At 34.3% G+C, this 16,698-nt stretch overlaps 1 protein-coding gene across 1 annotated transcript in view; it reads right to left on the bottom strand.

The window, feature by feature from the left end:
• LOC148951543 (regulatory-associated protein of mTOR-like) overlaps positions 1 to 16,698 on the bottom strand; it is a 322,491-nt gene that overhangs the window by 115,947 nt on the left and 189,846 nt on the right. Inside the window, exons 11-12 of the mRNA XM_089091020.1 lie at positions 6,109 to 6,226; positions 4,284 to 4,487 (exon numbers count right to left, since the gene is read on the bottom strand). Coding sequence (XP_088947146.1) covers positions 4,284 to 4,487; positions 6,109 to 6,226 — 322 coding nt within the window. The remainder of the gene's footprint in view (positions 1 to 4,283; positions 4,488 to 6,108; positions 6,227 to 16,698) is intronic.

Below are 16,698 nucleotides of genomic sequence, written 5' to 3'. Positions count from 1 at the left end.
GCCCAGGTTGGTAGAAATAAGGATAGATGGTATCCCAGCTTAGGTAAATTTGGTGTAGGAAAAGAAAACAGTATTGGATACAGACTTTTGCAATTTTGTAGGTATAACAATCTAGTTATAACCAATACGGTGTTTGGTCATAAAATGGCTCATAAGCTAACATGGTATTCACGTGATGGTAAGACAGCAAACCTTATTGATTATGTTATAGTAAATCGAAGACTGGTTGGATCAATACAAGATACTAGGGTATACAGGAGTGCTGTTATTGATGTTAAAAGTAAAGATCACCATCTAGTAGTGTCAAGGGTTAATTTAAAGCTGAAATATCGGAAGGGTAATTACCTCCCGGGAAGTTATGATGTTAGTAGACTCCAGGATGAGAATTTGAGAGAAACTTTCCAGGAACAGTTGAATACTAAACTAGAGAGTTTAAAATTTGATAACGTGGAAGATGGTTGGAATAATTTTAGAAAAATAATTTGTGAAGTTGCTGAAGGTGTATTAGGGAAGAAAGCTAGAACTGCAGCTAAGAATATTAGTGAAAAAGCTTTAAGTTTAATAGAAAGGAGAAAGGACTTGTACAAGAATTATCTGAGTGATAGATCACATGAAAACAAAAGAAATGTAAAGAAAGTGGAGACAGCATTGAAATATGAACTAAGGAGGTGTGAAGTGGAGGCCATGGATAAAATTGCCGAGGATTTAGAAGATGCAGCTAGACGGCATAATAGTAAAATATTGTACTGGCACGTTAACAAATTGAGAGGTAGTAGTCAATCCGGACTTGTCCCAGTTAAAGATAGGAATGGGGTGGCAATTAGCGATAAGACAAAAGCTAAAGCAAGATGGGCCGAACATTTTGAGAATTTGCTTAACCGAGATAGAGTTGCAGGAAAAAATATAGAGGAAAATGAAAAAGTTTGTGATACCTTGGATGTGAAGGAAGATTTGTTTTGTGAGGAGGAATTAGAAACAGTACTAAAAGAATTAAAGAATAATAAGGCTCCAGGTGCTGATAGGGTAGTAAATGAGTTTCTTAAATATGGTGGCTCTGAGGTTAGAAAGAAGTTATTGGAGATTATGAATATGATTTTTGAAAAAGGGGAAGTACCTAATGATTTTAGGAAAACCTTAATTAAGACACTTTATAAGAAAGGTGATAAAAGTGAGTGTGGTAATTATCGAGGCATTAGTCTGGTCTCTGTAGGTAGCAAATTGCTTAGTAATATGATACTTTTTAGACTGAGAGATGCCGTAGACAAAGTTTTAAGAGAAGAGCAGTGCGGTTTTAGAAAAGGTAGAGGATGTGTTGACCAAATTTTCACTCTTAGGTTAATAATTGAGAAGTGCCTAAGTTTTCAAACACCTTTGGTTCTCAGTTTTATAGATTATGAGCAAGCGTTCGATTCTGTTGATAGAGGAGCTTTAGTAAAGGTTTTATCCTTGTATGGTATACCAGACAAATACATTAAAGTGATTAGTGCTATGTACGAGAATAACACTGCTGCGGTTAAGGTAGGAAATGAGGTTAGCAGCTGGTTTTTTATTAAATCAGGAGTTAAGCAGGATTGTGTTCTATCCCCCTTTATATGGATTATTTTGATGGACTTTGTTTTAAGGAGCACAGGAAAGGCACTGGGAGACCACGGAATCAAATGGGGAGGAAAAAGTCTCCTGGACTTGGATTATGCTGATGATTTAAGCATCCTAGATGAAAGTGTGAGCAAAATGAATGAAGTTTTAGAGGTTTTGCGAGTTCAGGGTGCTAGTATTGGTTTGAAAATTAATGTTAGGAAGACCAAGTCACTAAGGCTAGGAATAAGTGAAGATGAAAAGGTGACGTTGGGTAATGAAAAGATTGATCAGGTGGGCAGCGTCACTTATTTTGGTATTATTATGTTTAAAGATTGTGAGATCAGTTACGATGTTAAATTTAGAATCGACAGGGCTCAGGATTTTTTTTCACAATAAAAAAAAGTCTGGAAGAATAGGAAAATAAGTCTACAAACCAAGATTAGAATATTATAAGATCTAGTGATGACAGTGGTCAAATATGGCTCTGAAGCAAGAACGCTCCGAAAATTGGATGAATATTTTCTAGATGTTTTCCAGGGAAATTGCTTACGGATTGTTCTGGGTACCCGGCTGACTGACCGTATTTCAAACAATAGGCTATATGAAAAATGTGGTTCAATACCGCTTTCTAGGTCTATAATGAAAGAAAGGTTGAGGTGGTTAGGGCATGTTGTTCGGATGAAGGAGGACAGATTGCCGAAGATTGTTCTTTTCGGCCAGCCATCTGGGGCTAAACGGAAAGCAGGTCGTCCCCGTCTGGGGTGGGAGGACGTCATAAAGAAAGATTTAAAGGAAATGGGAGCTTCATGGGCGGGTGTAAAAAGGGAGGCTTTGAATAGATTGGGGTGGAGGAGGAGCGTGCGTAGCTGTGTTGGCCTCAGGCGGCTTGGTGCTGCGATGAGTTGTTAGTAGTAGTAGTAGTAGTATTATCATGGAGCTAAATGCTAAGTATTTTGGAGTGAATTGTTAACATGACTTGTAATCTGGTTATTCCACACTCATAACTATTGTTTACTATTGCTGTACTATTGTTATAACTATTACTGGCCATAGTAAGGTAAATATGAAACTGACAGATATTAACGAAATATCTTTGCAGCAATTCCATTTTTATCCGATGTTTTTTTTAATTTTATACGTCTAAAATACAATGAATATAAAGTCCATTGCACTTGATTGTGCAAGATTAAAGTGTGGAAGTGTAAAAAAGTAGCAAAACACGATAGCTTAAAGCAGCCCAGAATTAGTCCAGAGCAGCCCTTCAAAGCAGCCTAGAGTTAATGGAAAGCTCAAAGCAGCCCTTCAAAGCAGTCTAGAATTAATGTAAAGCTCAAAACAGCTTTGCAGTAATTATAATATTCGGTATTTTCTTGTCAATATTAAAGGACTTAAGTGAGAGAATTGCCTAGAGACAAGAAAAGGTAAAACTGAATTAGTATCCAATGACTCTCTTATGATCATTTGTGGGTGCAAAACTGGGTGCATTTTGGTGCAAAACTTGGAAAGTTTGTAAATTAATAGATCCTTTTCTTTACACGAAGTAAATAATTTTGGGTGAATTCAAAACCCGAAGCCCCCAAATATGAAGTAACGACGATAACCAACATGAAATCTGATTGTTTGGATTGGTTTATTTGGAATCTGACACAATCGTAGACACCTTCAAAATTTATCAAATATCGGGAATTCCATTTTTAATGAAAAAACCGCTTCAATGAGAAGCAGTTATGCTGTTTTCGAGCCCAAAATTAAAAAAAGAAGAAAACTTGTTATAAAAAAACATATGAAACAAAGCAGCTTAAAAAAGTACAGCTTGCCTTTGATGTAGTAATTGTCTTTGGAAATCAATATATTGTTACTGTTTGAATAATTACGTGCGAATGCGGTTGGCAAATTCAAATAATTAGTTTATGTATTTACTTTCACGGTTCAAAATAGCAGGACTGATAAAAATACGGTGCTGCTTTCAAAATCTTTTTTATAAAACTTTTATAATTTATTTAAAATAATTTTAAAACAGCCAAAAAAAAAATCGAATAAAATGGCGGTTTCAGGCATGAAGAGCACTGGCGTAATTTCGTCGAAATCCTGGGGGAGGGGAGGAGTTAAAGCCAATTTTCCCAAATCAAGTGAAAATGACAGAGAAAAATTAAAAATGAGCCATATAGTACCATAAAGGCTAAGTTATACTATGGAAAACTGACCTGTTTCCCTGGATGTTTGACTTATGAAGGCTTATCTTAGTTTTGATAAGATTTTTGAAAAGATTAAATTTCAGCTAGGGGGGGACCAAACTGGGGTCTGTAAAGGACAGTTGCCCCACTTCCCCATAGCAAAGTACACCCCTGATGAAGAGACCGAAGATAAGCTAGGGACACAAAAATAATTTCATTCTGATATTCTTGGTACTTAAATGGTTCTCATAAATCTTTAAAAAAACAAGTAGTTTCTTGAAACGGGTGAAATTTTGAATAATATTACTTTGCAAACAAACAGCTAAATACAAAATTTTTGTCCCAAATAGAGTAGCGCAAATAAAGTGACACAACTAAAAAGTCACCCCATTTTCGTTTTCATATTCGAGACCCATTATATGAAGTAGGATAAATCAATTCATGCATCTTATAAAAAAAGGGCCTGGGCGTTAAAATTCTTATAAGATTTCTACATGTCACTGAAATATATTTTGAAAAGCCCTATTATACCAGAAGGGCTGTTAAGCGAATGAGCTGAAGCAGTTCTCCGAAGATTTTGCAGGCTAGCTGATGATGTGAGCTGTAACTCTGGAATTCTGAATTCAGTTCCATTTGAAAGTAGCCTTAGTCTGTCAGGACTTGTTCCAAGGGTAGCTGTTGAGAGAACACGATCCCGAATTTGGTTTCTTTTCATAGGTGTTAACGAAGAGGAATCTACAAGATTTTTAGAAAGAATTAAACTTGAAAAGTAAATAACAATAAGAATCATACAATCATAGAAAAAAATCACAAAAATGTCAATATTTATATAAATACTAAAATCAATATTAACATTAAAAAAAAATTTTTAATTAAAAATAAAAGAAATAAAACAAAACAAGCTCTATTATTAAAAATAAAACTATAATGAAATAAATAAAATTAAGTGTATAATAAATGATTAAATGAATAGTATAACAGTCAGTAAAAACCCGTATTTTGTGTGAACTGTATCAGTACTTCAACTATTCCCGAACTTTTAGGGGTTTCCACGGAGTTCTCTGAAAAAAGATTGGGTTAACCGAAATCTCAATGGAAATTGAAGTCAACAGAAGCTTACAATTTGACTGTCGTGCTATCGTTTTATTTATTTACAAACGTTAATCTTGAACGTCGTAGAACCCAATTTTCTTTTAGGGGCATTTGGGAAATCCCGAAAAATTGAGGGATACTAAAAGCCCTGAATACTGAATAGTATAGTATTTGATATACTACTACTACTACTACTACCATTGGCAGAATACCCCTTCAAATAAAAAGCTTGAGCATAAAAGGTGGAAACTAGTCCAGCATTGTACGATGGATATGGCTCTCCGCTCTACCATAAGCTCATTTGTCCATCTATATTCCTGGAAAAGATACCCTGTCTGTTTAGCCCCATAGTAGCAATAGGGCGTACCTTTCACAAGCTTACCAGACCAGAACAATGACAATTAACAGCGTTACAGGATGACCTTGATAACTGGCAAACTTCGAAAAAATTACAGCTTATTAAATGACACAGCCTTGCTATGTGATATACAAAATAAATAATTAAGAAGATGCTTATTAGAATTAAATACCAAAGAAAGTACTTTTGAGCCCAACCTGGACTACTAGAGCCTAGTCAGAAGGAAGTTGAGCTGTCGTAAAAGCTTAAATTGGCTTAAGCTGCTCAAATCAAAAAAGATTATTCATAGAAATGATTTCTAAATTATTGAATGCTTGAAATATTGATTGGAATTTTTTTGCCAAGTTCAAAGGTATATAAAATAGTGTTCTTGTTCAAATTTTCTTCAGACAGACAGGTAGAGACAGTTGATAGAATTACCACTGACATTAAAGGGCATTGCTTGGCTACAAAATAGTTGGAGCTACTAGATTGGCACTAATATTGGGCTTCTTGTTGCTAGAATGATTCATTTCACATTGAGCATTACTAATTGCCTGAAAACAAACAACAGGAAGAATAAGAAGACGTATGGTTTCATTGTTTAGAGTTAACTAAAAAAAAAGCAGGCGTAAAGAAAGGTCAATGGCAAAGACAAGTAAAGGGAAACAGTAAGAAAAATTTTTGTCGTTTAATCGAGGAAAATACATTGGAAAAGGAAAAAGACAGAGAGAGAGAGAGAAAAAGAGAGAGAGAGAGAGAGAGAGAGAGAGAGAGAGAGAGAGGGGGGAAACGAGAGAGGGAGAGGGAAATGGAGAGAGAGAGAGGAGGAAGGAAGAGAGAGAGAGAGAGAGAGATAGAGAGAGTAATTATATCTCAAATATAATTAGAATAGAAAGAATATCAAATGAAACAGCAAAAAAATACCTAGAGTTAACGAAGACAGTGAAACGGCTGCTTCTTCTTCTTGTATTTGCTGACAAACGATTTGTGTAAATGAAGACTCAAAAGCAAATACAACCCACTGAAATGCAGCAACCAATTCCTGGAGATATCAAATTTTAACATAAATACTAATGTAAATTCCTAGGTTCGATACTAAGTAATATTTTACACATCTATACACCTTAAATCTGACCGAAACTAATGAGCTATCAAATTATTGAATATCATTGAACATATTCTTTCCTCATTTTGCTAATAACTTGAGCGGAAATTTTGGAAAAATCTTTTTTAATTCACCAAAATTACTTAACACCAAAAGCAACAAGCTTAAAAAAGAGGGTATGGGAATAAATATCATTTGTTGGGGTGCTACCATTTCATCTAACCGTCACATGCACTAAACGTCATTTCGTCGACAAGGAAAATCTGTCAGAACCACTAATCAGTCAGAACGTCGACAGTCGTAACATCGACACATCAGGACATCGATAGTCACAATCGCTACCCGTCAGAACGTCGACAGTCATAACATCGACACGTCAGGACATCTATAAAATCCGTCAGGACATCGATACAAAAAATTTTGTAAGTTTATATAATAGTAATAAGTATATAATAGTTTAGAAAAAAAATTTCGGCTATATATTAGCACATGACGGGGTGGGGGTAAAGAATAGCATATATTATGTACGTATGCTAATCCGACCTGTGACTTTTGCCCCTAGATGTCCTAGAAACAAAAGTTTTGAAATCTTAGATGTTATGACGATTTGTCGACGTTCTGACGGGTAGCGATTGTGACTGTCGAAGTCCTGACGGTTAGTGGTTCTGACGGATTTTTTGTCGATGTCCTGACGGTAGTGGTCTTGACGTGTCGATGTCCTGACGCCTTCCCTCATTTGTTTGCCCCTTCTTTTGGGATTTACTATCTTTAGCGATGTTGCAATAGTTTTATGAGGCGTCCCAGTATTTATTCAGTCGCCAGATTAGGGAACTAAAGCGGTTCGGTTTCTTCACAGGAATAAGTGAGAAAACACGCACTTTGAATAAAATATGGCCTCTAGAACAACTTAGAAAAGGACTCAAACTCCTAAAAATTTCAACTTGCAAAAAAAAAAATTATTCATATAAACAATCAGCAACAAAATTGTAATTTTGAACTCTTATTCCGGCCTATGCTCTAGAAACAAAATGAGAATTTCTAAAATGTATTTATGATTAGGTGATGATTTTTTTTTCTTTGGTATTACAAAATTAACAACCTTTTTTGTAGCATAAGAGAACTTTTGCAGAAAATTTGGCAAAATGTTTGGAAATTATTTCTTAATTCACCTAAATGGCTAAATAACCTAAGGCAACAAGCTAAAATGAACATGAAAAACAAATCATGTATTATCTATGTTTTATGTTTATGTTTTATCCTTTTTTCTATGTTCTATTCTATGTTTTATCCAACTTTGTGTTATCACGCTTTGTTTAAAAACTTTTACAAAGTGTTCCCAAATCTATTCATTCGCAAAATCAAAGAAGCAATAATTCGTTCTTATTCTTCACAGGAAAAGTGGATAGTAAAAAAAAATATTGAATTTAGAATATGGCTCTAGAAAGTAAAACTTGGAAGGAAGCCCAAACTTTAGAAAAGTTCAACTTGCAACAGCAGTTATAATTTATAGAAACGAAAAAACAAAATAGACAGTTATTTTAGAAAATATACTTCACAAATGTTTTTCGACATTTTCTGAAGACTTCATCACAGTTCTTGAAAGGAAGAAATTTCTCCCCCAAAAGAAAAATTTTATTCAATCATTTTTTGTCTTGGATGTTAAATAGTCATTTTAATGTACTCCATTAAGAATTGTAAGAAGATCGAAGTGAAAGCAATTAAATTGTAAGAGTTAAGTGGAACAGCTTTCAAAGAGGTAAAACACTTGAGAACAAATGATAGGGCAATCAGCCTCCAAAAATATTTTCAAATAAAAATTACATCTTCCGTCTTTGGGAGTCCATATGCAAAATATATTATCGGAGGTAACTTTCGAAGGTTAGTCCCCTATTCACAGAAGGGGATGCGTATCCCTAAAGGAAAGAGTTGGGAAAAGCTTTGACTCTGTAAAACTTACCTAAAATAGCGAAAGAAAGCGTCTTAAAATAAACGCATTACAATAAATTACATATAGGTGGACAAGGGAAAAATTAGAAGACGTATGATAATAAGAGGGAAAATATGTTCAAGTTTTTTTTCATTACATAAAAGTCAAGGGCCACTGTTTTATAAACATGGAGCCGCAATACAGAACTTCATCTGCATAAACTTCGATGTACTTAGACGTTTCGTGAATCACACGTATTATTGAGAAGTATGGTGCTACCGACATTATCCAATCGTTTGAATTGCTTAGTAATAATTTGATAAGAAATGCCTTTGTGCCCCTAGGCCCAAACCATAATATTATCCGTGTGTTTTTGTCAGTGATTAAGGTTTAAGTTATCTTTGTTTCTGTGTATTTTATTGATTTTTTTTTTCCTTTTTAATGTACTTTACTCCGCTTGTTTTGTATAAAAGTGGGTTATAAATAAATTATTATTATTATTATTACACGGGGTAAAAACCAGGAGAACAAAAAAGGTTTAACTATCTAAAACTTCCAATAATTTGTTTTGTTTTACATCGTATCCATTTTGTTTTGTATCCATAATTTTGTTTTGTTTTGTATCCATGTAGTTTTCGTTTACCTCTAAGTTAAATGTAGAGACCTTCTGATAGGGGTATTCTTCCCAAGTTGTTGTTGTAGACAAAATCAATTAATTTGTCTTGTAAATTTAGTAAATAATTATATAGCTTTCAATGCGAGATACATAGGATCCGTGGTAAAGATCTTGACTTTTTAAAGAGCAACCCGTACCAGTTAATGGCGATACGTGGCATATAACCCAGACTATGTGCTTTGGCTTGCGGTGTTGCATTACTACACTGTTCATCCAATTGCAAAGAAATTTAAGAAGTTCTTGAATGCCCTTTTACAATATTTAATGTATAAAAGTTTTCCCATCCCGCTCATGTTTATCGATTCGTTATAATTATTCATTTTTTTCAATTTATGGACTCGATTCCCCATTGAAGGGAAATTTTCAGCAGGGAGGGGGGTTTTTCGTGGAAAATTTTGAGCAGGGTGGACGGGGGTCCGCATGGAAGGAATTGTCCATGGAAGGACTTTCCACGGGTGGAATTTTCCGAGGGGGGGGGGAGTCCGCAGGGGGATTTTCCGCGTGGGAATTTACCCTGGGGGGACTTTCTTTCAATTTCAATTTTTTTGGACATCCTAGCATCGCACGATAGGTAATCTAAGTTTTAATTAAATTTATCTTTCTATGGAGGCTGCCATTTGTATATTTCAGAAGTTGTCAAGTCCCCTGAAGAGGGAATGCAAGCTACATATCTCTTATGCGTTGATATACATTTGGGGCACAAAAAATACTCTTGTTAGGGTTCACCGAAAAAATAAAAATGAACAAATAAACGAAGCTATGCTAGAAGTTTTGAAACAGAAAAAAGCAATATCACAAACAATCTCGTAAATATCTAAATTGCTGCCAAGCCATAACTATGAATTCTTTTCAATAAATGAAACCATCGTAATAAGTTATCGAAAAAAAAGAAAATGGCGCAACACCACCCAAAGATACTTAACAGCATTTTTAACATCAGTAGCAAGCCCCTACCACCTGCCAAAATATCGAATAAGTTCTTTCTTAAAACTTAGAAATAGATGCAATAGCAGATAAATTATCAAGATCATCAAAGTCTCGTAAACTCAATAAAGGATCTGTATCATGTCCTAGGCATTCTAAAGTACTTCTCCGTTACTCAACACCCTTTTAATCCCCTCCGTGACAACATTATTTAGTGTCAAGTGTCAAAGATTCACTATTTTTCGTTATAATTAGAAAAAATTAGAAGAATTATAATTAGAAATTTTAAAATTGTAAAAAAGTGAGAATATCTCTCGTCACGGGAACTAATAATAAAAATTGTGTAAAAAATGTGATGGGAGGGGAAACGGTGAGCCAGACTATACATTTTTTATTAGATACTTATTTATGTCAAATATATATAAGCAAGCATTTATAAGACTTAACTTGGCCTTTTCTGAAAAAAAAAACACGACACGACGAGTAATTTTGATGTCATATTTGTTCGTCTGTCGGAGCGAAGGGCGCTCGATCTGTAAAATGTTGAGATAATGTCAACTTTTTGTCATCTTTTGACGACAGAAAAAAACTTTTTGTTTTCATTGTCGACACAGAAGATAGATTCAAGTGGCAAATGCAGTAGATGACGTTTGTGTAGATGACGTAGATGACGTTACGACAAAAAAGTAAAAATGATCGTTTGTGTTAAAGAATGAATCAATTGAACTAACTCAATAAAGGCTGACAGACGGTTAATCTAGTATTAAATAGCATTAGATCTGAAACTGCCACTACAAAAATTTGTTCGATTTGCTATTCCCAGCCAGGATCAAAAGTCTTTCAGCCTGAAGGATGTGTTTAATCAATCAAATAAAACATCAAATCTTTGCTTTTAGAACGTTACAAGTGTCTGCGGAGGGGAAGCAGAACTTCGCAGACTTCTCTGGCTGCGCAATAATTTAGGGCATATGCTCGTCGCTAAAACTCATTGTCCCATTGCATAGTCTGTAATATAGCAGGAAAATATCTAGAAACGATGAAGATGAGTTTTAAGAACATGATTGGCGGATGTCATTGAAAATGATGATGAAAACGAGAAATTGAAACAACGTGCCTCCATTATGCTATCTAGAAATGATGAAGGTGAGTTTTAAGAGTATGCTAGATGGATATTATTGAAAATGATGATGAAAACGAGAAACTGAAACAACTTATCTCCATTATGCATAATGATTGACTGCCACGCATGCAGGAGTCGAATGGGAGGGGGAGGGGTTTATTCTAATCAAACTTAAGCCAAATGACAAAAATTATAATCTTTTGCTCAGTCTGAGCCCTAAAGAACTCAATGAATATTGTCTTAATTATTAATAAAATATTTAAAGATTTGAGCTCCTTGTTCAAATGGAATAATTTAAAATTTACAAGCCTCAGGAGAGTTAGTCCTGTTTTCAATTGAATATGATACGTATCAGTCCATTTTGTTAGAGGCTAACTGAATCTACATATGAAAAATTAATAGAACTGAACAAAAATCCCCATAGATGTTCTGAATTTAAAAAAGAAGAAGGAAATGCTAGATACGAGTGGCTTCTCCTAAATACTGAATACTTGACAAGCAAGAGTATATCCTAGATTTTCTTTTCGGAGCAACTGGATTTTCTTCCAGGAACAAGGCAAAAGCCGACAGAAAGTAATGCCGACATGATGTCGATTGTCTGACGACTTTGCAACACTAAATCCAGCGGATTAAAAAAAAACAGCAGATTGATTTTATGAGGATTGCTTTACCGTAATCAATCAGTGAAAATCATTAGTGTTAGAAAGGACGACATTGAGTCCAAAGGCCTTCTAGTGAAAAAAAAGTATTGATCATAGCTTTAACATAACTTTTTAAATATTAAAGTTAAACTTAATTACATATGTTAAATATACAATAAATTCCACATTAATATGATATATATATATATATATATATAATACACAAATGCAAGTTTTGTATGCCCCCAGGACATCAGCACAGTGCTGTTAAAGCGATAGCTAGAATATTAAAGAAAGAAAACCAAAGGAAGAAATTCTTCACTAGGACAAAGAGTCGCCTGTCGGGCAAGTTTGCATTCGAGATACAAGTGCGGCCCTACCAGACAGCAGCTAAAATTGGTTTTACAGCAGAATTGGTACAAACAACACGGCCACATGTGGGTCAAGTGTACGATTACCGTACTATAGTCTGAAATAGGCGCTAATTTTTTTTCAAGTATTGTTAGGTTATAAACTAAACAGTTATTTAATTTGTTACAATCGTTATAAGAGTAAACTCTGGCATTTTAGAACATATTAGAAACTATAATACTAAGGGCCACGTAAAAGTTTTTTTTTATTTCTTTTCTTTGGGTTGCTACATAAGCTCTATTAAATTTGCAATATAACTGTATTGCTATATAAACTGTATTAAACTGTATTATCAATGAAAAAATTATTTTCTCTATTTTGAAGATAGAATTGCTCTCTTTTTTTCTCGCACGAATAATCTATCTTTTTTTTCTATTTTGTTATCTGGAGTTTTGTTACATTTGACGATTATTCTAGCATCTATTGTTGGACGAATTGTTTTTTATTCTGCGTTGCAAGTGAATTGGCCACGCAAAGAAAATATTTTTGCATTTGAAGAAAATTTTTATATAAATAAATATCGTTTTTATTATATAATAAAAAACATGGGTACATGGAACAGCTGGATACATCCATGAATAATTTTAAGCTAAAAAGAAGTAAAAAATTAAATGGTATTGTATATTCTAATGCAAGGCCGTATCCAGGGGGAGGGGGGTTAGGGTGTTCGAATCCCCCATCCCCCGAAGATTTTGTCCTACACGTAGAAATGTAACAAAAATGAATTTATACAAATTTTTGATGCCTACCACAAAGGCAAAGATATACTAAAGAAAACTGGCCCGTTTCTCTGGACAATTATAAAGGCTTATCTTAGTTTTGACAAAATTTTTGAAGAAACTAGGTTCCAGCTAGAGGGGGTACTGAGGCCTGGAGAGGGGGGGGGGAAACTGGAGCTTGGACTGGAGGGATTCCCCCCCCCCGACCCATACCAAATTAAGTTCCTGCCGAGAGCGTGACCTATTATCTTGCGTAACACAAAACCAAAGGATAGCTGAATAAAAAATGGAAAAATTGTGCATTAAATAAAAGTGAAGAAACCCATATTAAATTATTTTTTTTTAATAATATAGAACATTTAATAATATAATATTGCAACAGAAACTGTATCAAATCTCGACGGGAATCACGTATCTTGTTTATTAGGTGACGTTACAAAAAAGTGCGGCTAAATTTAATTTGAATTTTGACATTTTAATTTTCTATTTTGACACATTGGATAAAACCATGCAAAATGCTTTTATAAACGAAAAAAAATCACACATTACGGAAAAAGAATATGGATGGTAATTAATTGAATGATGTGAAGAAAAAGAAAAACAGGCTGTTATTTTACACCGAAATGTCATAACATAAAGTCTCATGGATAACAATAGCTAGCTAGTTACATAATATTTTGAAGATTGTCCAATCCAGACCAAACAATTAATGTATTGATAATATTAATTTAATGCTAATAATCATAATAATACTTATTGAACACTTATTAATTATTTCCTATAAGTATCTTATTAATACAAAAATTATTATTAAATACAATTAATATAAGATGCTAATGTCTAATAAATTACTAAAAGTTTCTTATAAATATCTTAAAAGTTTCTTAATAGATCATTATTCAATGTTTCTCGCTAAATGGAGAGGAAATTAAGTCAAAATTCCCAAGCATTGATTCATCTTCGCCTTCAACTTTTAAGAAAAATACAATCTGAAGAAATGACTTTCTTAAAATAAACAATTAGATTTATCCAAACTGCATTTTGCTGATGAGATAAAGTGATAAAAAAAAAATGTCTCCCTCTCAAGAAAAAAGAAATTGAATATAAACCGAATTAAGAAGCCATTTTGTGAACAATTTTTTTTTCCAGGACACCAGGGATACCAACCTTAGGTTTGGAAATTCATTTTCCCAAGAACAATTTTTACCAGAACATCTCTTTAAGGGAAGAGAGGGTTTCTTATCAAATTGCTAATATTATATCAGTTAGAAATGTGTTCTATTAGCCATTAATATATAAATAAGTAGCTTGAATTTTGTACCAAAATCATTTGGAACCATCATATGAAATCTAAAGTGATTTGTTTATAATTTAGGAAACAGTTTATTCTTTAAACCATGGTGTTTAATTTAATTTTATGGCAGGGCGGACCATGCACTCTGGTTCAAGGCTAAGGCCTCACAGACCCATTGATCCCCCCTCCCCCCCCCAAAAGTTATTGACTGAGTAACTACTGACAGTATCCATAGTGTTTTCTTTGGTGTACTTTGTTTACTTATATTCTTTATAATTCCTATTCTTCTGTGTAAGCGTGTTTTCTCCTACTGTAGTTGTGTTCTTCATTCACGATTAAAGTATTGATTAGATTTTAGTTTTCATTGAAATCTCCTTGACACATAGATTGAAAAAAACACAATCCAGAAATCAATTTGCGAAGAAAAGTGCATGTTCAGAGTGCATGAGAGATACCAGACTTCGATCTAAGAAACATATCAGCTTTGTCATTTTTGTAACAATCATCATAACGTGCTTCCTGAGAGAATGTGGTCAAAATCAGTAAAAATTGCATTTTATGCCACATTTTCCAATGCTTCAAGAGGGGCCAACAGGACAAAGAGCTGCTGGCTCTGGTTTGCTGAAGAGATGACGCTAAGATCAATTTGCGAGCAAAAGTATTGATCAGAGTACATGAGAGATACCAGACTTCGATAAAGAAACATATCAGCTTTGTCATTTTTGTAACAATCATCATAGTGTGCTTCCTAAGCGGGTGTGGTCAAAATCAGTAAAAATTGCATATTATGCCACATTTTCCAATGCTTCAAGAGGGACCAACAGGACAAAGAGCTGCTGGCTCTGGTTTGCTGAAGAGATGACGCTAAGATCAATTTGCGAACAAAAGTACATGTTCAGAGTACATGAGAGATACCAGACTTCGATCTAAGAAACACATCAGCTTTGTCATTTTTGTAACAATCATTTAGATCATAACGTGCTTCCTGAGAGGCTGTGGTCAAAATCAGTAAAAATTGCATTCTATGCCATATTTTCCAATGCTTCAAGAGGGTCCAACAGGACAAAGAACTGCTGGATCAATGGATCAAAAAAGAGACGCTTAGATCAATTTGCGAACAAAAATAAATGTTCAGAGTACATGAGAGATACCAGACTTCGATCTAAGAAACATATCAGCTTTGTCATTTTTGTAACAATCATCATCATGTGCTTCCTGAGAGGATGTGGTCAAAATCAGTAAAAATTGCATTTTATGCCACATTTCAAGAGGCCAATGCTTCAAGAGGGGCCAACAAGACAAAGAGCTGCTGGCTCTGGTTTGCTGAAGAGATGACGCTAAGATCGTGACACATGGGAGTAAACCGTACGGAGTCTTCTAGATGCCGTGTGAGGTGTTCACGTCTGGTCCTGCAGCAAGTACAAGTAACAGGACAAGAGGGGGAGGAGAGGGTTCAAGAAATTTCAAAATTTTATTGGTCATCAGTAGCCAATAATTTATTAATATAGATGCTTGAATTCATGGATGCAACCGAAATCCAATATAACTGTGTTTATAATATAGTCTTTAGTTAATTTTTTACTTCAGTTTACTTCTTTGTCCTTTGTTGTGCTTATTTCTTCTTTACTGTTCCGTTTCTTTTTATCGTGTGCGTATTTTTATTTACTATGAAAGTGGAATACTCCATAAGAATCCCCCCGTGCAGCCATTAATTTCTATTAGAATCTCCATGACAAAGAAATTGAACACGAATCAAATTAATAAGGCAGTTTCCCTGGTTTTCGGTTTAAGAACCACATCAGTTACTATTTAGAACAGGTTTCACTCACAATTAAATATGAAATAATACCATTTACTGTGTAAATGAGAAACCTTGCCCTTTAGAGTTCAGATACTCAATTAAGAACAAACGAAGTAAAATTATGGAGGAATTTTCTCTGATTATGAATTTAAGGGCCGAATCAGGTACTCCTTAATCCACAAGGCCCACCCCCCTCTTAAAAAAATCGTGAATTTTGATAAAAATATAAAAATAATGAAGTAACCACGAAGTAAGGGTAATTTTTGGCCAGTGGAAGAGAAGCGAAACGAAAAGACAAAGCGAATATTTTGGCAAGAACCTCCGCCAAGCCGTCATTGTTCGTTGTGCTTACCTTCGACTGGCTGAAGATCACCTTCTTTTTTTGGTTTCTGAATTGTTTTTATATTTTCGTTTTTTTTTTTTTTTTTTTTTTTACGTCATACATAGACAGTGTTGTCTTAAAAGAACATATTTAAAGAAGAATCCTAAAACTAACGAAATTTCTGATCATGTCTTATTCAACCCATACAAAATCCTATATCATTATTACCCCCCCCCCCTATGTTTACAACATACTATTTAAAACCATATATAAAACAAACCCATTTCAAGGAAGAATCAAAAGTAAAAACAAAGCCGTTAATAAACAAGCACCCGTTTACTACTATTTTGGTCCTAAATCACCAAATAACCAAAAAATTGATGAATTCCTAGCATGATAAGTACAAAAAGAACTAACATGGTAGCTTCTATTGCTGATGGTAGAGTCAAATAAGGGGTCAAAACGTATTTTGATTAGCGATTTATTAACATATTCGTTGAGTGCACAAACTATCCCTACAAAGCTTAAGCGTAATAAGCCTTTTTTTAAGAAAGGCTTAATGTCTTTTCCCGTC

This window comes from Artemia sp. Qi Xiang Cuo, chromosome 6 (genome assembly GCF_049724085.1).
Source record: "Artemia sp. Qi Xiang Cuo chromosome 6, ASM4972408v1, whole genome shotgun sequence".
Classification (NCBI taxonomy): Eukaryota; Metazoa; Arthropoda; class Branchiopoda; order Anostraca; family Artemiidae; genus Artemia; species Artemia sp. Qi Xiang Cuo.
The sequence above is the reverse complement of the archived record's forward strand: the minus strand, read 5'-3'. Positions and strand labels throughout refer to the sequence as shown.